This window comes from Peromyscus californicus, unplaced genomic scaffold (assembly GCF_007827085.1).
Source record: "Peromyscus californicus insignis strain IS unplaced genomic scaffold, ASM782708v3 Scaffold_7__1_contigs__length_154581171, whole genome shotgun sequence".
Lineage (NCBI taxonomy): Eukaryota > Metazoa > Chordata > Mammalia > Rodentia > Cricetidae > Peromyscus > Peromyscus californicus.
In genome coordinates, this window is record NW_026294595.1 from 154,123,862 (window position 1) to 154,146,273 (window position 22,412).

A 22,412-nucleotide genomic window follows, 5' to 3' on the forward strand; every position below is an offset into this window, starting at 1 on the left:
CGGCCCGACAGTTCCACTGGCTCGCGTGTACGCGGCTGCCAGCTTCCAGTACTTGGTGCTTGGCTCCTCTAGTGCCTGCGATCCTTGCTCCGAGGCCAGCTACGGCTCAGCTGTCACCTGAATATGGACTCCGCCAGCCAAGGTACCTGCAAATGGTCAGGGGCTGCGTCGCATTCCGGTAGTCGCGACTCGGCCCCCCAGTCCTCTCAGTCTCTGCCGGTCCGATTCACGTCCTCTCTTCGGTCGACAGGCCCTTGACCTCAAGGCTACTGATGGCCGCGGTGTGTGTTCTGTTACTGCCTTGCCACGGCACCTGGGCCTCCCCTGGGATCGCTCTGAAGCGGCGTTCCTCGGCGCCCTCTCGGTTCCTAGAGTTTCATAACTCTAGACATTTCTCTTAATGCGGTTCACTATCTGTCCGCCACTTGCTGGCTCTGCGGCCCTCTATCTTTCGCTGGGCCCTTGGGAATAAATACCCCATCTGGTGCTGGACTCCAGCCTAGGCATGGTGGGCGGCTCTTTACAAGGAAGGGGCGGTGCAACCATCCTTGTATTTAGAGCGCCTCTTGGGTGGTAACGCCACTGTAACCTACTTAGGAGGTTGCCTCATGGGAGAAGGGTAGAGTGAGTCAGGGGCACACCCAGAACAGATCTGTTGCCAAAACAGACACTGGAGACCAGTATGAGGTTGCCACGGAGAAGTGTGGCTCAGGCTGAGGAGATTAAAATCTTGAGACGGTGGTACAAGTGGGAATGCTTACTTAACTACACTGCTAAACTCAAAAATCTTTTCTACGGTTTGACCTGCACCAACACATTACCTAAGCATTATAATTTCTGGGTTTTTGTTTTGAGGGGGGGCGTTGAAACAGGGTTTCTCTGTGTTTCCCTGACTGTCCTGGAACTTGCTCTGTAGACTAGACTGGCCTCAAAATCAGAGATTTCACTTGCCTCTGCCTCCCAAGTGCTGGGATTAAAGGCGAGTGTCCCCACCCCCGACCTCCCAGTAGAATTTCTGGGTTCTTACCATTCTGGACATTCTGGATGTTTTTCTACTTTGATGGATATTTGCAAATTCATTGAACTTTGAAAGTTCTCATGTAGAGTGTCCTTTCCAGGAGCCTCAGTTGGTCTAAACCTTTTCCAGGTTTGGCCTGATTTCTGCTCCTTCCAGGCAGCTGTTCTGGTCTCAAGAGTCTTCTTTGCAACCTTTCTCCTCTGAGAGTCTTCTTTGCAGCTCAGTTTCACTTGTCTCTGAGGGACTTTCAGCTTTTATTGTTGATTGTGGCAGGGAGGACCTTAGTGAATCTAATTGGTTTCAGGGATTTCCTGAAGTTATTTTGAGTGGTTTGCCTTCCTGCTTAAGGAGCTTTCCCTGCAGGATGGAATCTTTCCATTTCAGAGGAAGCTATTTACACAACAGTGATAAAGGCCTTTCTCTAGTAGCCTGGCACCACATAAAAGGAAAGGAAAGAGAGGAGAGGGGGAGAGGAAGAGAGGACAAATTTGAAGTCACTGGCATCCTCAACAGATAAGTAAACAGCCCATTTCCCAGCCAGGTTCACATAAAACTTGGTTCTTCTGTGTGCTGGCTAGTTTTTATGTCAACCGGACACAAGTTAGAGTCATGTGAGAAGAAGGAATCTTTTGGTTTTTGTTTGTTTTTCCAGACAGGGTTTCTTTGTGTATCCCTGGCTGTCCTGGAACTAGCTCTGTAACCAGACTGGCCTTGAACTCACAGAAATTCACCTGCCTCTGCCTCCTAAATGCTGGGATCAAAGGCATGTGCCACCATTGCCTGGTGGGAAGAAGAAATCTGAATTGAGAAATACATTCGTAGGATTGACCTGTAGGCAAGTCTGTAGGGCATTTTCTGGATTGATTGATGTAGGAGGACCCAGATTACTGCCATCCCTATGCAAGTGGTTCTGATAATGCCCGAAAGCAGGCTGGGCAAGCCAGTAAAAGCAGTATCTCCATAGCCTCTGCATCAGCTCCTGCCTCCAGGATCCTTCCCTGACTTCCTTTGATAATGGACTGTAATATGTAAGTAAAGTAACCCTTTCCTCCCAAAGTTGCTTTTGGTCATGGTGTTTTTGGTTTTTTTGAGACGGTTTCTCTGTGTAGTTTTGGTGCCTGTCCTGGATCTTGCTCTGTAGACCAGGCTGGCCTTGAATTTACAGAGATCCACCTGGCTCTGCTTCCCAAGTGCTGGGATTAAAGGTGTGCACCACCACTACCCGACAGTCATGGTGTTTTATCACACTAATAGAAATCCTAAATACAATACCCTGGAACAACAGAAAACACTCTCCAGCCCTATAATTGTAGAGATTTTGAGGTACTTAGTTTGAGTAGATTCAGCACAATGACTACAGATAATGAAATAAACTCTCAGTTAAAAGATCTCAGTTAAGCCGGGCAGTAGTGACACATGCCTTTAATCCCAGCACTTGGGAGGCAGAGGCAGTTCGAGGCTAGCCTGATCTACAGAGCGAGATCCAGGACAGGCACCAAAACTACACAGAGAAGAAAAAAGATCTCAGTTAAAAATTCAAGTCATGAGGAGCTGGAGAGATGGCTCAGCAGTTAAGAGCCTGACTGCTCTTCCAGAGGACTCAAGTTCAGTTCCCAGCACCCACATGGCAGCTCACAATTATATGTAACTCCAGGATATAACACCCTCACACAGACATACATACAGGTAAAAACACAAATAAAATAAAATAAAAATTCAAGTCATGAACTGGCAAGATAAAGGTGCTTGCCTGAATTTGATGCCTAGGGCCCACATGGTACCTTGTGTGCCCAGTGCCAGTGGAGGTCAGAAGAGGACATTGGACCCCTGGGAAGTGAAGTGACAGGTGTTTGTGAGCTACTGTGTGGGTGCTGGGAATTAAACTAAGGTCTTCTGGAAGAGCAGCAAGTGCACTTAGCCACTGAGCAATCTCTCTTGTCCCATAAATAAATAAAATTTCAAAAGTTACTTGCATGAAACAAACAAAACAGTTACTTTAAAAGTCAGTTACTTTAAAAAAAAAATGCAATTGGCGTGGTGGCCCACTACTTTAATCCCAGCACTAAGGAGGCAGAGGCAGGTGGATCTTTGAGGCCAGTATGGTCTACAAAATGAGTTCCAGGACAGCCAGAGCTACAGAGAAAAACCTTGTCTCAAAAGAAAACAAAAGATAAAAAAAAAAAAGTCTTTAAAAAGATGTTTCCAGCTACTGTTGAGTAGAACATCTGGTTTTTTAGTGTTTTCAATTTATATTTAGGAGATTTTAGAATTTGTTTAGTTGACAAACTTTTATGTGATTAAAGATGTTTTCCTTTCTAGTTTATGTTTTAGACCAGGCTGGCCTTGAACTCACAGAAGTCTGCCTGCCTCTCTCCCTCCTGAGTGCTAGGATTAGAGATGTGAGTCACCATGCTCATAAGAATGGCTTTCTTGTTTTTTTTTTCTTTGGTTTTTCGAGACAGGGTTTCTCTGCGTAGCTTTGTGCCTTTCCTGGATCTTTCTCTGTAGACCGGGCTGGCCTTGAACTCACAAAGATCTGCCAGGCTCTACCTCCCATGTGCTGGCATTAAAGGCGTGCGCCACCACTGCCAGGCAAGAATGGCTTTCTTTTTTTTTTTTGGTTTTTCGAGACAGGGTTTCTCTGTGTAGCTTTGCGCCTTTCCTGGGACTCACTTGGTAGCCCAGGCTGGCCTCGAACTCACAGAGATCCGCCTGGCTCTGCCTCCCGAGTGCTGGGATTAAAGGCGTGCGCCACCACCGCCCGGCTTAAGAATGGCTTTTTTTATGTGCTAAGATATTTATGCAGATAGGAAGATGTGCCTAATGTGAAGAAAAATTGGTGACTGCAGGAATTTGAAGTGGATCTAGTATTATAGGTGTGTGGAAGAATATATTTCTATCTTTGTACATATGGCAGTCTCCTGTCAGAGGTTCAGAGGATCAGGGATGGGATTAAAAGTGATTTTTGTTTTGCTGATTTCTTATTGGGGTTTGATGACTAGCATATAATCCATGTAAGTAATCTTTAGCATTCCCTGAGTTGAATGGAAAATAATGCTTGCTATATTTACTTCCTTCACTCCAAGGGGAAAAAAAAAAATTAGAAGATTTACTAGATTGGACTGCTTTCTTTGAAGCAGGGTTTCCTGCTTTAGAAGATAATATTTCAAAAGGGAGACCAGAACCTATGTTTTGGCTGCTTTAGCTAGTGTTTCTTGTATTCTAGCAGCACAGGTGGTATTGGGTTTTCATCTCAGGTACCCAAGAAGTAGCTGTTCTCCATCCAATGCCCAGATCATCATCATAGACTTTTGGAGGTATTTCTAGTTTCCAGTGTTCTCCTGCTTCTTTTGGCCACCTATTTCCTTCCATTCTTACTTCTTTCTTAGTAGAGTTACAAATTACTTGACACTTTTTGACTTCATTTTTGTCTCTGACAGATATCAACTTGAATTCTCCTAACAAAGGTGTGCTGTCTGATTTCCTGACTGATGTCCCTGTTGACCCAGGTGTGGCCCCCCGAACTCCAGCTGTAGAGGGCCTGACAGAGGTGGAGGAAGAAGAGCTTCGGGCTGAGCTTGTTAAGGTGTCTTGGTTTTATTTCCTGTTGTGGGGTAATTGTGAGTCCTTTTGGGTTATACAGAGAATAGAACACTTTATCCTGTGACAGAGCTGTTGCTGGGGTATTATCTGCCTTCTGTGTCTACTGGGTTATCTCTTTGTATGTGCCTACTTCTAAAGTGTTGACTTGAATCACCTGTTGGAAGAGGCAGGCCCTGATCTCATCTTACCACCTCTGTCTGGAAATACTAGGTGCCCCATGAAGATGATGTCTACACAATAATGTCTCCAAGTATGCTGTTTGCTGGTATTAACACTTGAAAGTCATTTTTAGGACATCATGAATCTGTGTCCACTGGATCTTTTTAGTTTTAGTTTGTTTTGGGTTGACCTCTACTTCATAATCCTCCTGCTTCTCTCTGTCTTCCAAGTGGCACCATGTTTACTTTTGTTTCTTTTTCCTTTTTCTTTTTCTTTTTTTCTTTCCAAGACAGAGTTTTCTGCTTAGCAACTTTGATTGTACTGGAACTCACTCTGTAGACCAGGTTGGCCTGGAACTCACAGAGATCCAACAGCCTCTGCCTCCTGAGTGCTGGGATTAAAGGTGTGCACCGCCACCGCCCAGCTCTTTTTTCTTTTTATTATCTTTTTGATGAGGAGTCTTGCCCCATATGGGGTCAAGCAATTGTCTCTTGGGACTATCTGTAGGACTGTTCTCCCATGCCTGACGGAAAAGGAATTCTTATTCAGTGTAGCTATTTATACTGGGACTAAAAATATTGGGAACACATTCTGTAGTGGGAAAGCTTCAAAAATTGTTCTTTCCAGAAGTCACTTTTCTTTTAAAAGTTCAGGTCCTTATTATCAAATGGCATACACCTTTAATCCCTCAGCACTTGGGAGGCAGAGACAGGTAGATTTCTTCGGATCTCTGTGAGTTTGAGGTGAGCCTGGTCTACAAATTGAATTCCAGGACAGCTAGGACTGTTACACAGAGAAACTCTGTCTCAAACTCTCCCCCACCCCCAAATCTTTCTTTTTTGTTTTTTGTTTTTTGAGACAGGGTTTCTTTGTGTAGCTTTGCGCCTTTCCTGCAGCTCACTTGGTAGCCCAGGCTGGCCTCGAACTCACAGAGATCTGCCTGGCTCTGCCTCCCGAGTGCTGGGATTAAAGGCATGTGCCACCACCGCCCTGCTCAAATCTTTCTTTTAAACTGAAACTGCCATAAGAACAAAGGAGAGGCAGGTAGAGGTGGTGGCACACAACTTTAATCCCAGCACTCAGGAGGCAGAGGCAGGTGGATCTCTGAGTTCAAGGACAGCCTGGACTACAGATTGATTTCTGAAGGCCAGGGCTACACAGAGAAACCCTGTCTCCAAACCAGAAAGAGAGAGAGAGGGGAGAGACAGACAGACAAAGAAAGAACTGGCTCTCACTAAGGCTTGGAGCTGGCCTCTGGAACAACAATAATTGCCATTAGAAACGTTTCTCTCACACCTAGGTCTCTGTTTCTCTGTCAGTTCTGCTTCCTTTTTACTGTATAGGAGATTCCTCTGTGGGTCTTTACTTCTAGCAGATTCAGTTGCAATATCTAAGCCAGGCCCAGAATCCATTGGAAGAGGAACTTGTGTCCTAACACTCATGTCCACTCTCATGGAAGAGCTCTGATAGGGCTCACTTGGTTGTCCTGAGACTTAAGGGAAATGGGAGAAGTGGTTGGCAGTCGTAGAGAACTACTGACTAGTGTGGGGGTAGTTTTCCAGAAGTTGGGGTGCTGATGCCAGATAAAAGCAGAATAGCTGCCATTGTGAATGCTATTTTTAAGATAAACTGTTTCTGTAAGTAAAAACTTCTTTAGAAAGTCTCATGACATGGGTAAGGATGTTTGTTGGTTACTTCCTGTAGTAGTCATAGCCTCTTGTGGGGGGACCAGCTCCCACATCTATTTGTTCCAGGGACTCTTGAGGAGTGAGGGATAAGAGATTTAGATAGAAATATAGAGGAGAGATAGAAACACAGGATAGCCTCGGGAGGGCCTGGGTCAAAACCCACCAGCCCCTTCTATCTCTACTAAAGGTCTTTTTTTTTTTTTTTTTTAAAGATTTATTTATTCATTATGTATACAGAAGAGGGCGCCAGATCTCATTACAGATGGTTGTGAGCCACCATATGGGTGCTGGGAATTGAACTCAGGACCTCTGGAAGAACAGTCAGTGCTCTTAACCTCTGAGCTATCTCTCCAGCCCCTAAAGGTCTTCTAAAGGAATGCCAAGGGGTGGAGCAAAAGACCTCCCCCCAGCACAGCCAAGTACAGACCATCCCAAACACTTGGTGACCATGCACGTGGTCAAGCCATCCCTTAATGCAGCCCTGCTGTATAAAGCAAGCTCAGATCTCACTAGAAAACCTTTGTGGGTTCCCACAGCCTCTCAGGTCAACTGCATTTTTATTTTTTGTGGTGCTGGGGTTCTAATTCAGGGCCTCATATATGCAAGGCAAGTGTTCTACCAACTGAGCTATATCCCCAGCCCTGCTTCTTTTACAGGTGGAAGAAGAAATTGTCACTCTACGCCAGGTCCTGGCAGCCAAAGAGAGGCACTGTGGAGAGCTGAAAAGGAGGCTGGGCCTCTCTACTTTAGGGGAGCTGAAGCAGAACCTGTCTAGGAGCTGGCATGATGTGCAGGTCTCTACTGCGTAGGTACCAGTCCCATGGTGGTCCCATATTCCTTTGGCTAAGAAAGTGTTCACTGGGGTATGCCTCTTTCTTGTGGATAGAATATAAGAATGCTGGGGAATGAGATGCTTTGCAACAATCAGTATTAAATGAGCCTGCTGGAAATAGGTAACCAGAAGACTTGAGTTCTTAAGGACTGTGCCTGTGTTTACTCAGAGCATGAAATCTACATGTGTTTGGAAAGGTGGATGGACTTAGCTAGGTGTCCAAGTAGAAAGTGTTTCTGCTGGGTCCAAATTGGTCAGAGCACCAATGAGGTCCTTAGAATGACTTTTCTGGTCTGTAGAAGTGGGTACTAGTCTTACATGTGACTGAACTGTCAGAATTTGGTTAGAGTTTGCCATGTTTGTGTCCATATTTCTCCTTTGTTACAACATTCCTTTGGGGGATGTCTCCAGAAGCTTTTTACTAAAGAAGCAAAAATTGAATCACATTTTGTAAATTTCACCTATAGAAATCCATTGTTTCTGTACTAGGATGTTGGGAACTTTGAGTCCAGACTCATGGTAAATGTCAGAGCATGAAGGGGCCATGGGCTGTGCCCTTCTCTGGAGCCTTCTATTAAAAGAGCAGGTGCTCCTGTGTTGTGTTTGGGAGAGGACGTGGTCATCTCTGTCCTGTGTAGTCCTCCTAGCTAGACCTGGGCCTACACAGGTATGGTGGTGGCACTGGACTGTTTGGGTGGGCTGCAGACCAGGAGTCTTGCCAGGTGGTGTTTCTGTCTTCTCTGGAGTCTTACCTGCAGCCTGAAGCCTGGGTTTAAATCATTCCAGATATTCATCACAGACTTTCTGTTTTTAGCTATGTGAAAACGTCTGAGAAACTTGGAGAGTGGAATGAGAAAGTGACCCAGTCTGACCTGTGAGTGCCCATGCTGTCAGTGTCCTTCCTCACTCTTCTCTCTGTCTCCCTGGGGCAGGGAAGCTGTGCATCCTTGGCACAAACTGTCTTTCAGTGCTTGCTGGCTATCATTCTCTTCCCAACTATAAATAAAAGTATGTTTTAAATACCAGAAGGATAGAGTACAGTAGTTAGAGAAATCCACTCTGTCACCAGATCATGCTTAAAGTCCTCTGCCTGATTATATGTCGTTCCTGAACTGAGTGGGCAGTGTCTCTGAATAGTAAATACACCCTGACTTGTGGCAGTGACATGGTGGTTAATGCCATCTGACCTGTTGTTGGTGGTGGATTTTTGTACTTGATTTCTTCCTGTCCTCTACCCTCAGATTCAGCTACAGCTGTTGGTGTATGAGAGATTCTTGGGTTGGGGTGAGAATAATGGTGGCACATGTTCATGAAGTTCTGTGGTCTGGAGGTGCTACACTGTCAGCCACATAAAATGTCAGTAGAGCATGAATTACTTGTAGATCGTCCTATATGTCTGTCAAAGCTATAATGACTTCTGTTGTCTTGGGATCCCTAATCTAGGTAATGGCATGTCATTTACCCATGTAATAGTCTGATTATAATAACTTTGTCCTCTGCTGGGTTGATGCATGATTTAATCAGACTTGAGATGGTTTCTGGCAGGATTTGACTGCCAGAGAATAGTCTGCTTTTAGAAATGCTGACATGGTTACTATAAAGCTTAGGGGAGAAGTCCTCCCATGTGTGGACTGAAGGAAATTCTGCTGAGCTTATTTACCTATTTATCTTAAAGGTACCTGGAGACCACCTTTGTTCCCTGTGCGTGTAGGGCCTTAAGGTCTGGTGTCATATGGGAAGCAGTCAGGTATAGAAAGCTCTGGTTTGTTTTGGTTCAACACCTTAGCTTTCCTATGAGCACTTCGGGACTGCACTAGACAATGAGTTTGCTGGAAGCATATATTCCCTAGGTAAAGACACTGTCATCTATGCTGCTAGAGCCCTAGACAGGCTCATAATGCAGATTCAACGTAAAGATAGTTGTAGCCATAAGTTTCTCGGGTCCTGCCCAGTCCTGCAGTCCCAGAGCCACTTATAAAATAATCATTCAGAGGTTTAATATTAATTACTAATTGCATGGCCTGTGGTAGGCTTCTTGCTAGCTAGCTCTTATAGCTTTTTTTTTTTTTTTAAAGAGTATCTTATTATTATGTATACAGTGTTCTGTCTGCGTGTATGCCTGCATGCCAGAAGAGGGCATCAGATTTCATTACAGATGGCTGTGAGCCACCATGTGGGTGCTGGGAATTGAACTCAGAACCTCTGGAAGAGCAGCAGCCAGTGCTCTTAACTGCTGAGCCATCTCTCTAGTCCCCTAGCTCTTATAATTTAACCCATTTCTATTAATGAGTTGCCACGTGGTCGTGGCATTACCCGCCTATTGGCATCTTTGCTGGCATCTTGCTGCTCCTTCCACGGTGGCAGCTGGCATCTCTCCCAACTCTGCCTTTCTCTTTCCTGTCTCTCTCCTTGAATTTCCTGCCTGCCTCTAAGTTGCCTTGCCATAGGCCAGAGCAGCTTATTTATTAACCAATGGGAACAACATATATTCACAGCATACAGGAAAGACATTCCCCCAGCAGATAGTCTTGGGAGAAATGTGTATTCATTGTGTTTGAGAAATTGCCAGACAGAGAGCTGTCTGGGATGCCATCTTGAATATTTTTTCACAGAGGTCTCATGAAATACATGGGATTCTGCTATCTCCCAGAGAAGTCTATGGCTTTATGTGGACGTGTAGCTTATGGAACACCCCATTCTAGTAATTCTGTGGCAGAGGCCCTTTTCCAGGGTTTTGTCCCATCTTTTGGGGGAAGAGCTGTCAGCAGTGATTTCTAATCTGGATGCATTTTGCATTGAGAAACCAGGGTAATGGGAATAGGACTGAAGATACCACTTGCTCTGATTCCTCTGCCTGGTTAGTGCCTATCTTGATTAGAATTCAGGAGCTGGACTGCTGGCAGGATTGACTCTGCCTGGCGGTTTCACAGAGGAAGTTCATATGTTCAAGCTTCCTGACTTTCTTGACCCTTTCAACCAGTAGCATGCTGGAGGACTGGAACAACATGGGATTCATTAGATATGAGTGTCTGCCTGTAGGTAGAAGTTTCTCTCCAGCTTGCTTGTTCCTAAATACCCAGCAACTGCTTACCAAATAATTGACTTGGAGTCTTAATATTACTTATAAATGCTCAGCTGATAGCTCAGGCTTATTATTAACTGGCTCTTACACTTAAATTAACCCATAATTCTTAATCTATGATTAGCCACATGGCTTGGTACTTTTTCTCAAAATGGCATTCTCATCTTGTTTCTTCTGCATCTGGCTGCTGACTCCTGGCTTCCGCCCTTCCTCTTCTCAGAATTCTCCTAGTTGGGTCACCCTGCCTATCCTTTGTGCCTGGCTACTGGCCAGTCATCATTTTATTAAACCAATTTGAGTAGCAAATCTTTACAGTGTACAAGAGAATTATTCCACAGCGTTTTATAGTCCTGGGAGTTGTACTGCACTTAACACAGTTGAGATGCTGTGGGGGTGGGGCTTGCTTTCTTTTTTGTGTATAAAGGAGCATCCATGTTCTCTGGGTCATGAAACCCTGTTGCGTTCTTTTTTAGGTAGCTATAACAAGAAACAACAGTGTTGAATGTACCACATAAACTCTGTAGTTACTAGTTGGTTCATGTTTTACTTTGAGTTCTTTGGGCTACAGTTAACAGCAGAATTAGTGTCAATCAGGGTAAGATGACAGAGAAGCACCTGCTTTTTCTGGGGTGTTTGTTTGTTTGTTTGTTTTTCTTCGAGACAGGGTTTCTCTGTGTAGCTTTGCTCCTTTCCTGGAACTCACTCTGTAGTCCAGGCTGGCCTCGAGCTCACAGAGATCCGCCTGCCTCTGTCTCCCAGTGCTGGGATTAAAAGCGTGCGCCACCACACCCGAGAAGCCCCTGCTTTTCTTTGCATACTAACAAGGTTGCCCAAGTGTGGGCATTATGAGAATTAGTTACTGTGGACAGGGAGCTGTATCCTCTGGTAAGCCTAAGAAGAAAGTAAGGTTAGCCTCAAAAGGAAGACTCTGAAAGGGCAGGGAAAGCATGTCCACAATTGCTGACAGATACCCTGCCTGTTCTAGGTTCTTCTAAGGCAGTGGTTTTCAACCTTCCTAATGCTGGTGACCCCCAACCATAAAATTATTTTTGTTGCTACTTCATAACTATAATTTTGCTACTGTTATGAATTGTAAAATGTGAATATCTGATATGCAGAATATCTGGTATGTGCCTCTTGTGAAAAAGCCCTTGACCCCCAAAGGAGTCTTGACCCACAGGTTGAGAACCACTGTTCTAAGAGGTCTAATTTTCAAAGAGGAGCTGTCTAGGGAAGCGCAGCACAGTGCTCCCTAGCTAGCTGTCTGTCTCTGCTTTCCAGCTACCACTTTCTGAGCTTAGCTTCCCCAGTAGTGTCATGTAGTGATTCCCAGGTTGCCATGAGTGTGTTTGTCTCGGTATATGAGGCTGTGACAGTTGGCCTGCAGCACTGGAGCCTATGGACCTGAGTGATGACCTTATGACCTGCCTTCCTGCCTTCCTTCTCTTCCTCTCTCATTCACTTCCTTTTTTTTGAAATAAGGTCTTGCTATGGAGTTTAGTCTGGTTTCAGACTTTTCATCCTCCTACTTTAGCCTCCCAAGCGCTGGGATTATAGGCATGTGCTACCATGACTGACTGACTAGAATATGTTTGTTTTTGTTCTCTCTCTCTTTCCCCCCTCTCTCTCTGCCTCTGTCTTTTTCCTGTTTTCCTTCTCTTCTCCTTTTTGTAGGTACTAGTTATCTTGAATTTATATTTCTGCAAATAAATGCAGACCTTAGTTACCTTGAACTTGATGTTTTAAAGAAACACTTTGTTTTCAGTGAAGTGTACTTCCTATAGGAATCTTGCTTCCCTGGCTTTAGTAGGAAAGTGAGTGCTGTGTACCTTGGGCTTGGGTAGACTCAGGAGGAGACTGCAGGGCCCTTGTGGGTTACCAGACCTGTCTTTAACCTATGGACTGGCAGGTGCTTTTACTAGATCTCCTATCGGAGGTAGGGGCAGGAAGGGCTTGGAAAGCCAGTTACTGATACCCCACTTCAAGCCTTGCCAGGTGTGCTGGAGAGAAGTGCTTTAGGTTACCATGGTGATACTAAGCAGCCTCATGAGTCTCCATCTATTCCTGGTTCAGCTTCAAGTTCCCCAGCTCCATCCAGTGAGGAGCTATGACCTAAAAGTTTTGAATGAGGCATTTGTTTATTTGGTTATGATCTTGGTTGTTTTCAAAACTGCTGCCTTTTTTGTGGTAGCAAAGCCAACAGGGAAGCAAGATTCTTATGATGGACTCCATAGTATCTCTGCCCATTATTACATTCATCCCATTGGTGTTAAGGTTATAGAGCCATTGGAACTTGGTGTAATGTGTATACATGTGGATAAGCAATAGAGGGGATGGGAGGAGATAGGACTGGTGGTCTTTGTTGTGGGCCAACACTGCCCATGCACTGTAGAGGGAACATGAGAAAGGGATGTTTATGTTCTAGAAGGATATTATTTAGAAAGTGCTGGAAATCAAAGGGCTCTTCAGTGTAAGGAAGGCACTGTACAGGTGCTAACCCACATTGGGGACGTCCTTCATGGATGCTCTTCAGCTTGTGCTTTCTTGTCTCAGAAGACTGACTGTCTTATGTGGGAATTGGAAGGAGAAGCTTTGAACTTCAGTTGACTTGATCAGAAGCTGAGACCTTTCTTGGCCTTTGCTGCTTCAGTATTGCCTGCCCAAGTGTGCTGCCAGACCCAGCATGTCTGTGGTCTGTTTTCTCTGTAGTTAGCAGGTTTTAGCTTCCTGAGCAGTCAGAAGTATCATAAGAAAACAGAAGCATGGTAAAGTCTCAGGTCAGGTTTAGATGAACTGGAAGTTGAGGAACTGGAGTAGATCAGCATTGTAGGGACCTAGGGAGCATGCCACCACCACCTAGTGAGTGTTTACCACCTGCTCAACTCCTCCCTGATTTTCCCATGGGTGCTCTCTATACACTTCGTTTCTTTGGTGATGGACTGCTGCTGCCCTTGCTGTTTAGTTAGTCTAAGTGGTGTGTCTTTTCCCCAGCTACAAGAAGACTCAAGAAACCCTTTCACAGGCAGGACAGAAGACATCTGCTGCCTTGTCCACCATGAGCTCTGCCATCAGTAGGAAACTCGGAGACATGAGGTAAGCAGTTAGAAACCTGCTTCAAGTCAAGGGTTCAGACATATAACATAGAAACACCCACGATAACCTGGACCAATCTACTGTAGACCTTTGTGAGAATTCCTCTGGCTCCTATTGTCTGTCTTTGGCCATTTATATATTCCTTGGAAAGAAAGGTCACTAGTCTCTTTCCCTGCAGCTCTTTTGCAAAGCAGTGATGTAGCCTAGGAATTGGGAGTCATGATGGAATGGGGTGTACATTAAGGCAGGTCACATGTTGTCTTTAGGATCAGCTTGGGGCTTCTTGAACTATGAGGTGATATGTCTAGTGGTGGGTAGTTGCTGATTATGCCACTGGTATCCTGGCCAAGCTCCCAGGAACTGCCATTGTGTTCTTCCTGAAAAGTAGGTTGCTTGCTCATTACAGGTGTTCTCACTCTGTATGTGTGTTTGCATTTTTGTTGTCGTTTTGCGATAATTTCTTACTCTGCAATCCAAGCTGGTCTTGAACTCATGGTAATTCTACTGCATCAGCTTTCCAAATTCGGGGATTATAGGCATGAGGTACCACACTCAGCTTTTACTCATTTTTTAGTCTGTTCAGAGCATTCTGGGTAGAAATCTGATAGGGTGGGCAGCCCTTGGTGTTGATGGAAATGGCTCTGACCCACCTTTTTTTTTTGGAGACAGAGTCTCACTATGTATAATTAACTGGCCTTGAACTCACTATGTGGATCAGGCTGGTCTCAAATCCACAGAGATCCACCTGCCTCTACCTCCTGAGTATTGGTGTATTGAAGGTGTGGATACCATGCCTAGCCTGTTTAGCTATCTTTTTGTTTTTTCTTCTTTTGAGGTAGGGTTTCTTTGTGTAGTCCTGGCTGTCCTGGAACTTGCTCTGTAGACCAGGCTGGCCTTGAACTTAGATCTTCCTGCCTCTGCCTCTGGAGTGCTGGGATTAAAGGCACGTAGCACCTCCACCTGGCTATGTTTAGCTATCTTGATTGAGCTGTTTTATATGGCCTGCCTTTCTTTGGGAGCATTAGATATGATCCTGTTTTATTTCTTCTCCTTTTTGAAGAAAAAATAAAGTTTCTATTTTCTCCTCAGAAAACTGGGATTTGCTATTGACCCCATGGTTTGTAGTCTTGGGACTACAGCAGGCAGTTAGCAGGGTCCCTGTGGCAGTGCTGCTGGCATAGCGCTGTCTGGTCTCACTGCTCTGGCATGTGTAGGCAACCACAGTGCAGGGAGGGCTTCAGAACAAGGTCAGAGAAACTGGTTCTCTCCAGCTGGGTGCTTGTGCTGGTTGTGTTTACCGTGCCCAAAGGGCTTCCTGTTTACTATGTGTCTTCCCCTGGGGAGGAGAGCCTGTCTGTTGGTGTTTGTATTAGTGTTTTGAACTCTGATCTCTCTGGCCCACAACAGAGCCCCATCATCTCATAATCACAGTGGTTTCTGAGGCCAAGGTCCATTATGCTAATAGTTTCTTGAGAATGCCTATTAGGCTCAGGAAGCTAATAGCATGAGTTTAGGAGGGATAAATGGATGTTGCTGTCTATGGTGGACCAGTCCTAGAGTCATTGGAGCTCCAGGTGCCTCTGATAAACCCTGGACTTGGGATGGGAAGAGGGAAGTAGGCTTGATGACCCTACTTAAACCTAGAGTGGTGAGTGCATTCTTCAGTGGTTTCTTCTGTGTTGGAGTAGCCTCTGCTCATAGATTGCACCAATTTAGATGGGGAGGACTTCATTGTACTGTGGAGGAGTGGCCAGCTATGTTCTATTATGCTAGCAGCTGCCCTTGGACATGCATATTCTAGGTTGGCCTCCATGATACAGCATAGAGCCTTAGTGCTTAGTCCCTAGTATGTTATAGGTCATCTTATGGTGCTTGGGTTACTGTTTAGCTTTCAGAGAATCCAAGGTGCTCCATGGACATGAAGCCTGGCTGGCTCACTGTGTCATATCTCAAGTCTTTACTCACTGGGCTACTTATGTCTCAGATGTTTTCTTTAGACCTCTTTTTGCTTTCTCTCCTTTAACCTGTAATTGTTTGTATTGTTATACATGTAACAGTGCTCAGGCTGGCTGGTGGTGGCGCACGCCTTTAATCCCAGCACTCGGGAGGCAAAGAAAGGCAGATCTCTGTGAGTTCCAGGCCAACCTGAGCTACAGAGTGAGTTCCAGGAATGGCACAAAACTACACAGAAACTGTCTAGAAAAACCAAAAAAAAAAACAAGCCGGGCGGTGGTGGCGCACGCCTTTAATCCCAGCACTCGGGAGGCAGAGCCAGGCGGATCTCTGTGAGTTCGAGGCCAGCCTGGGCTACCAAGTGAGTTCCAGGAAAGGCGCAAAGCTACACAGAGAAACCCTGTCTCGAAAAACCAAAAAAAACAAAAAAAAAAAACAAAAAAAAAAAAAACAAACCCAAAACAAACAAACAAACAAAAAAACCCACAAAAAACCAAAAAAACAGTACTCAGAAATACAATGCCATCAACCACGTGGTTGCCAAATATGTTTTCTTAGCCTTTGTGGATTCAGGATGGGGCTATGTATTCTCTCATTCCTATCTGTTTAAGCACTAAAGAAGCATTCACAGAGTGTTTTTTTCACATGCTAACCCTACTTAATCTTCCAGAATTTGAACAGAGGGACATAGGGCTTCTGTTTGGGGTCTTGTATGGCATTGGCCTCCCTTGCTTTTATAATGCTGTCTTTCTTCTTCTTCCTGCTGCTATCTCTCAGGGCTCATCCGTTCTCACACTCCTTTAGGTAAGGTGACCTTGGACATGACCTATGGACACACCTGTATTAGGGCAGGGTGGACTCTGGTATGCCTATGGGAGACTTTGCTGTATAAAAGTAGGAAAGCCCCCTTTGCCTCAGGATGGTACCCAGGAGACAGCTGCTTGCTCACAAGGCATGGTCTATATGACTGTTGGTGATGCACCAGCGCTCGTGGCTGGCCGCTGCCCGAGGCAGCCTTGCCGATGGATGCTGCGGGTCGCAGAAGAATCATGAGCCATAGTTACCTTTTTAGAGCTTTATTGGGAGAGGGAGGGAGGAAAGGAGGAAGGAAGAGGGGGAAAGAGAGAGAGAGAGAGAGAGAGAGAGAGAGAGAGGAGCGCGGAAAGAGAAGGGAACGCACAGAGGGCCCGCCTGCTTTTTAGGCTGGGACGCCGTCGCAGGCTGATGACGTAATTAAGGACATAATCCTTACAATGATTATCCCCTTTGAGTGCCTCATCTGGACCTCATTGGATTGCATGTTCCTGAGGCAATAAGTGACTAACATTATATGGCAAATGTTCATACCTAAGTTTATGCCTGAAAATAAGCATTTTTCACATAGGAGGAAATACCAACCCTGTCCCTTGTGTTCTCAATCCTATAATGTGCAGACCCTGTATTCTTGCTTGTGAGAAGCAATCCTATGCTCCAGACTCAGTTGTGTCTAGTTTATTATTTGAGAGCCCTTAGACACTCTTCTCCAGGAGTCTTCGTGCTGACATCTGCAGTATTCCCACATCCTAGTAGTAGTCATTGGGAGGTCTGAAGTCAAATCAGAGCAATCTGTGACTTTAAATATTTTTACTTAACTTACCCTGGATGTTACATTTTCGCCAAAACATCATTCAGCGTGCTGTGGGCCCCTGAGGACTGTGGAATAAATATTCCCAAAGGCCCCAGGCCTAGGTCTCCTTACAGTTTCCCTGTTTTGTTTGTTGTTTGTTTTTTGTTTTGAGACAGAGTTTCACTATGTATTCCTGGTTGGGCTGGAACTTATCTTGAAGACTAGGCTGGACTTGAACTCAGAAATAGCCTGTCTTTGCCTTTCTAGTGGTAGGACTAAAGGTGTACACCACCGGTTTCAGTTTCCCTGTTTTAATACTCTTCTTGGTCAGTGCCACACTGCTCAGCAATGGCAGCATTGGAAACCCTTGGTGCTAGAAGAGGGCATTGTGTGGAAAGGGTCAGTAGCTTACTCTTGATGATGCTAGTAGAGTTTTGTCTCTTCTTATATGTGAGCTAAGCTGGCAAGTGTGGGCTGATCTGGCACCATGGGCTAATTCTTGCTTCCTTCTCTGCTTTCACCATGCTTCCAAGCAGCAGCTACTCCATCCGTCACTCGATAAGTATGCCGGCCATGAGGTAATGTATGCCTTCTTCCATTGCTCTAGAACTGTCTCTGGGTGGGGGTGGGCAGCAACACCAGTCATAACCTTGTACTTCTATGTCCCCCAATCCATGTCTTCATTTTCCTGGCAGCTTCCTCTCAGCTAAAGACTGTCTGTAGACTTGTCTGTAGACAAGAAAGAGCTCATGGGAAGGAAACTTCTTTTTAGGCCTCCAGAGGGAACCATTCTATGAACCTATGACCCATACTTTACTTTGCAAGCTCCAGCTCTGGATGCCTGTGGCTTTAGCAGGGAGGGTTAGAGAGGCTGGCACATGGACCTGGGACCTCCACAGATGGATCTCTGGAGACCTGATTCTCAGAGCCCAACAGGACCATCTCTCTAGTCTGTTGCTTCTCACCTCTTTGGTCAAGCATAGTGCCTCAGCAAAGTCCATCCTTGTTAGGAAGATTGTTGTGTCTTAGTGTGTGAGGACTATTCTCCTCTGTCTTTCTATCCTCTACTATTCCAAAACTGTGATTTCCCTTCTAAGTGGTTTGTCTGAAGATATACTTGAAGGGCTCCAGGACTTCTCATAATCCCAACGTAAACACACACAAAAAACAAAAACAAAAACCCGGAAGATAATATGATCAAGAGGTGGTTTTCGCCGGGCGGTGGTGGCGCACGCCTTTAATCCCAGCACTTGGGAGGCAGAGCCAGGAGGATCTCTGTGAGTTCGAGGCCAGCCTGGGCTACCAAGTGAGTTCCAGGAAAGGCGCAAAGCTACACAGAGAAACCCTGTCTCGAAAAACCAAAAAAAAAAAAAAAGAGGTGGTTTTCTTAGGGTGATGTTCACTTAAACTCTAGGTGTGTTGACTCCAGTGATTTCCTAAAATGTGGGAACTTAACTGCATGATTTGTGATAATGAGGGACCACATTCTCACTCTCCTAGAAGGGGGACACCCAAGGGTGTCTTTTATTTTTTCAAGGCTTGGTGACCCCATTGAGCTGCATCTAAGCTTAATCAGGATCCTGCACCCTGTAGTCAGGGGTTTACAGTACACTTAAATGGTATTTGGACCCAACCTGGAAAGCACCCAAAAATGACCCTGTGTAGAGTCTGCAGTCATTGTACTCCTTTCTACTGTGTCACATTTTCATAACGAGAGTCTAGGAGCTGGACATAGTCCTAGCCCTAGGTCCTTCGATGTGAGGAAGGTGAGGTGACAAACCAGTTCTTCATGCCAACATCTCCCTTCTCTCTTTAAAGGAACTCTGCAACCTTCAAGTCATTTGAAGACCGTGTGGGGACCATAAAGGTAACTATCCTTGGGCTGTATGTTTTCTTGAAGCATGGGTATGATCTATTGAATCAAATTCTTTATTATAGAGGGCTCAGTTATTATAGAAACTCATATAGAGGTCTTTTGTGCCTCTCATGTTGTCCCTTAAGTAATAATATCTTACAGAACTTGGGTAAAGTCTCTGAACACAAAACAGCATGTTTTTGTTTGTTGTTAGTTTTTTCTTTTTGAGACAGGGTCTCATTATGTAGCAGTTCTAGCTGACCTGGAATTCACTCTGTAGACCAGGCTTGTCTTTAACTCAGTTTACCTGCCTCTGCCTCCTGAGTCCTAGGAATGTAGGTGTATGCCACCAAACCCAGATAAGTCACTATTCTAATTCATTAGTACCTCTGCGGTCGTGCCTGTCTTCCTTTTTCCTTTGCCCTGCCAACCCCTAATCTGTTCCTCGTCTCTATTATTTTATCCTTTCAAGAATGTGGATAAAACACTTGCAGCACAAGAGTGAGAACTCAAAATCAGTTCTATCTCTTTAAAATTTATTTGGGGAAGGGTGTATATATATATATATATATATGCCATGGCACACATGTGGAGATTAGAAGAAAACTTGTCTCTCCTTTTACCATGTGGATCCTAGGGATCAAACTCAGGTGGTCACGCTTGGTGGTAAGAACCTTTACCTGCTGAGGCCATTCTTGATGTCCCAAGGACTGGAACCTAGATCTCTAGCATGAAAAAGTCAGGTAGGTGTGGTAGGCTGCCTATAATCCCACAATATTCTGGAGTTGAAGAGACAAGGTATCTCCAGGGCAAGCTGGCTAGCTAGACTAGCTAAGTTACTGAGCTCAGGGTTCGGTGAGATAATCTGCTTTAGTAAATAATATGAGGAATGATTAAGGAAAATATCTAATGTCAACCTCTTATCTGCACATGCATTCATACATACTATGCACACATAATCAAAATGTTTAATCCCAGCAGTTGGGAGGTAGAGGCAGGTATATTCTAGGCCAGTCTGGTCTACATAGAGAGTTCCATCCAGGACAGCTATTGATATATAATATACCCTGTCTCAAAATTTTTTTTCTCTACTTTGTGTTTTGCCTGTGAGTATGTATATGCACTGGTCCTGTGGAGGTCAGAAAAAGGCAGTTGTGAGTCACTATGTGGGTATTGGGAACTGAACCTGAATCCTTTCCAAGAGCAACAAGTGCTCTAGATTAACGAGCCATTTCTTCAGCTCCCCTCCCCAGATACATGTTTCTTAATATACAAAATATAATCAATCTAGTGGAACCACACAGTATGAATGCTTTTCTAAATATCACAATGTGTAATTCTTGGGGAACCTATACAGACTGTTGTGTATCATTGACTCATTTCTTTTCATTGATGACTAGTGTTCATGTTGTGTATACTTGTGTAGGGAGTTGAACATGGTCCCTGGACCTATTCTGTTTTCTGTTGTGTCTTAGGTTTACTTTCTCTGTTTTTTTCTATAGTCTAAGGTTGTGGGTAGCAGAGAGAATGGCATCGATAACCTCCCTTCCTCACCTGGAAGTGGTGACCAGCCATTACCGGATCATGCCCCTTTCTAAGCTTGTCATAGCTTATCATCCACAGAATACAGAAGCACACCCTCATCATCACAGCTGCAACTCTGCATGACAGAGCAACCAGCCAGGGCCAGTGAAGAGCTGGTTTTGAAGACAGTCATATCCATCTACATGCAGATGTGGCTGCTGCCTTGGCATGAATTAGAGAACAGTCTTGTACATAAATGTTTTACACTAAAGCTCATAGATGAAGCAGATCACTGTGCCATCCTTTCCAGGGCCACAGGAAGTGGACAGGGTGGAAGGGCCCGAGAAGTATTGAACAGGAGCCCATGTTCCCTTTGGTGGTCTCACCAGAATGCTGAGGGAAGAATTGTTAGGGGTATTAAGTGAACATTATTTCCTTGCCTGCCCTCCTCCCCGTAGCTCAGAAGGAATACAGTCACCTAGGTCATATTGCATGGTAACAGTTTTTCATATGGATTTGAGGAATGAGAGAGTTCTCTATTTTCTGAGACCCTAGAAAGGAAACATAAACTGCTTCATTCTTAGAGAACAATCTGGCTTTAACAGAAGCAAATCCACTATTTTTTAAATGTGATGGACTTTTCAAAAATTAAATAGAAAAAAAGTGAGGCAAAACAACTTTAGCCTCGTTATTGAGAAATATTTCTTTGAATTCAAGCCTTACATTGCCTTATGCGTTATTTGTTTATAGTCTTTTATATCCCTATAAATGAGGGTTCTTTAATGGGTTATGAGTACTATGTAGAGTTTTATCTCTGGCCCATCTCATACTCTGCCAGTACCAGTTAGTGCATTTTATTTCTCTAACACTTTTTCCTGGTGTGCAAACTTGGTTCTTTTCAAGAATGGCATTTCCCTGTAGCTTTCCACTCTGGCCCACAAGGCTCTTGTGTTTGTAGGTCAGGAGGGCTGAGAGAAGGAAAGAAGCCTCAATCTTTGGCATCTTAATGGGATGTGCCCTGCACAGTGTTGCTTTACTGACAGTGAGCGGGGCTCTGGTTCATAGTTCCTGCCTGCCTGCCTGTCCATTACACAAAGAATAAATGAGAAGCAGAACCAACGCTGCAGGTCAGGTATGGGATGTGGTTTTGGTTCAGCCAGAACTCTGCTGTCATCTTTTCTCAGGAGCTACAAAGATTTCTTTCTAAGTTCCCTTCTCCTGCCTCCAATCGCCACATTCTGTATCCTCTCAACGCTAGGGCCCTGAATGTTGGGAGGCATGGTCTGGAGGGAGGGGCAACACTGTGCCTTAATGGCTCTTGGCAGGGCAAAGACTTTGTCTGTTGTGTGCACATATCTGCACTCCTTGGATGAGGTGGGGTCTGTCCATTTTAGTGTCTGGTTTGATACAGTGTGATATACCCTTTGATTATCAAGTACCTTGAATACCCTTTGAATACTGTACCACACAAAGCAAGGAACAGTGAGGAACTGGGGAACTGAAGAAGAGACATCTTGGTGTTTTTTCTTCCAGGGTTAAAAACAATAGTTGTGTGAGGAGGCAGGCTATATTGTATCTTCCTACAAAGAATAACAGGCAACTTGTCAATAAAGCATTCCTTTGGAGTAAAATCCACATCTATTTGTTTGGTGTGTCTTTTAGGATAATGACAAAAGAGTGGGGAGTAAATGTATGGTTCCTTGCTTTGAACGGCGGCAGGCAGGAGACAGTCATGTACAAATTACAAGTCTTTGGTGTACATATAAAAGGGAGGGAATTGTATAGAAGCTGCATCTCTGGATGAGACCAGGGATGCATGCCAGGCATGTAGTTAAGGGACTTGAAGTCCATTATCAAGATTGGATCCACTGAAGGGGACTTTTTGTCCCTGTGATCATCAAGCTTTGCTGGTCTTTGCTGTGAGTCTGGGTCATACCCAGCAGCTTACCTGGCAGAAGTGGGCATTGGGAAGACCAGCATCTTAAACTTCACTGAGAGA

The 22,412-nt window shown here is 44.8% G+C and overlaps 1 protein-coding gene across 15 annotated transcripts; it reads left to right on the top strand.

The window, feature by feature from the left end:
• Window positions 1-2: 2 nt before the first annotated feature.
• Tpd52l2 (TPD52 like 2) lies at window positions 3-22,048 on the top strand. Of its 15 annotated transcripts, none has more exons than XM_052726675.1 (9): window positions 5-142; window positions 4,528-4,604; window positions 7,125-7,273; window positions 8,115-8,174; window positions 13,374-13,475; window positions 16,206-16,232; window positions 17,571-17,612; window positions 18,853-18,901; window positions 20,392-22,048. In XM_052726675.1, exons 1-9 carry the CDS (start codon window positions 124-126, stop codon window positions 20,485-20,487), a joined length of 621 nt encoding a protein of 206 aa, XP_052582635.1. In that variant the 5' UTR covers window positions 5-123; the 3' UTR covers window positions 20,488-22,048. The 15 variants fall into 15 exon arrangements, 12 of the variants coding, with proteins under 12 accessions (XP_052582635.1, XP_052582638.1, XP_052582630.1 ...); XM_052726670.1 differs by having other exon boundaries at window positions 6-142; window positions 4,459-4,604; XM_052726671.1 differs by lacking the exon at window positions 16,206-16,232 and having other exon boundaries at window positions 6-142; window positions 4,459-4,604.
• The last annotated feature ends 364 nt before the right edge of the window (window positions 22,049-22,412 follow it).

What these genes read in the sequence shown, in the direction of transcription:
- Tpd52l2 (XM_052726670.1), top strand. An exon ending in GATGTGCAGGTCTCTACTGC is followed by an intron (nt 7,274 to 8,114) that starts GTAGGTACCAGT and finishes TTCTGTTTTTAG; the next exon opens with CTATGTGAAAACGTCTGAGA. An exon ending in AGGAAACTCGGAGACATGAG is followed by an intron (nt 13,476 to 16,205) that starts GTAAGCAGTTAG and finishes GCTATCTCTCAG; the next exon opens with GGCTCATCCGTTCTCACACT.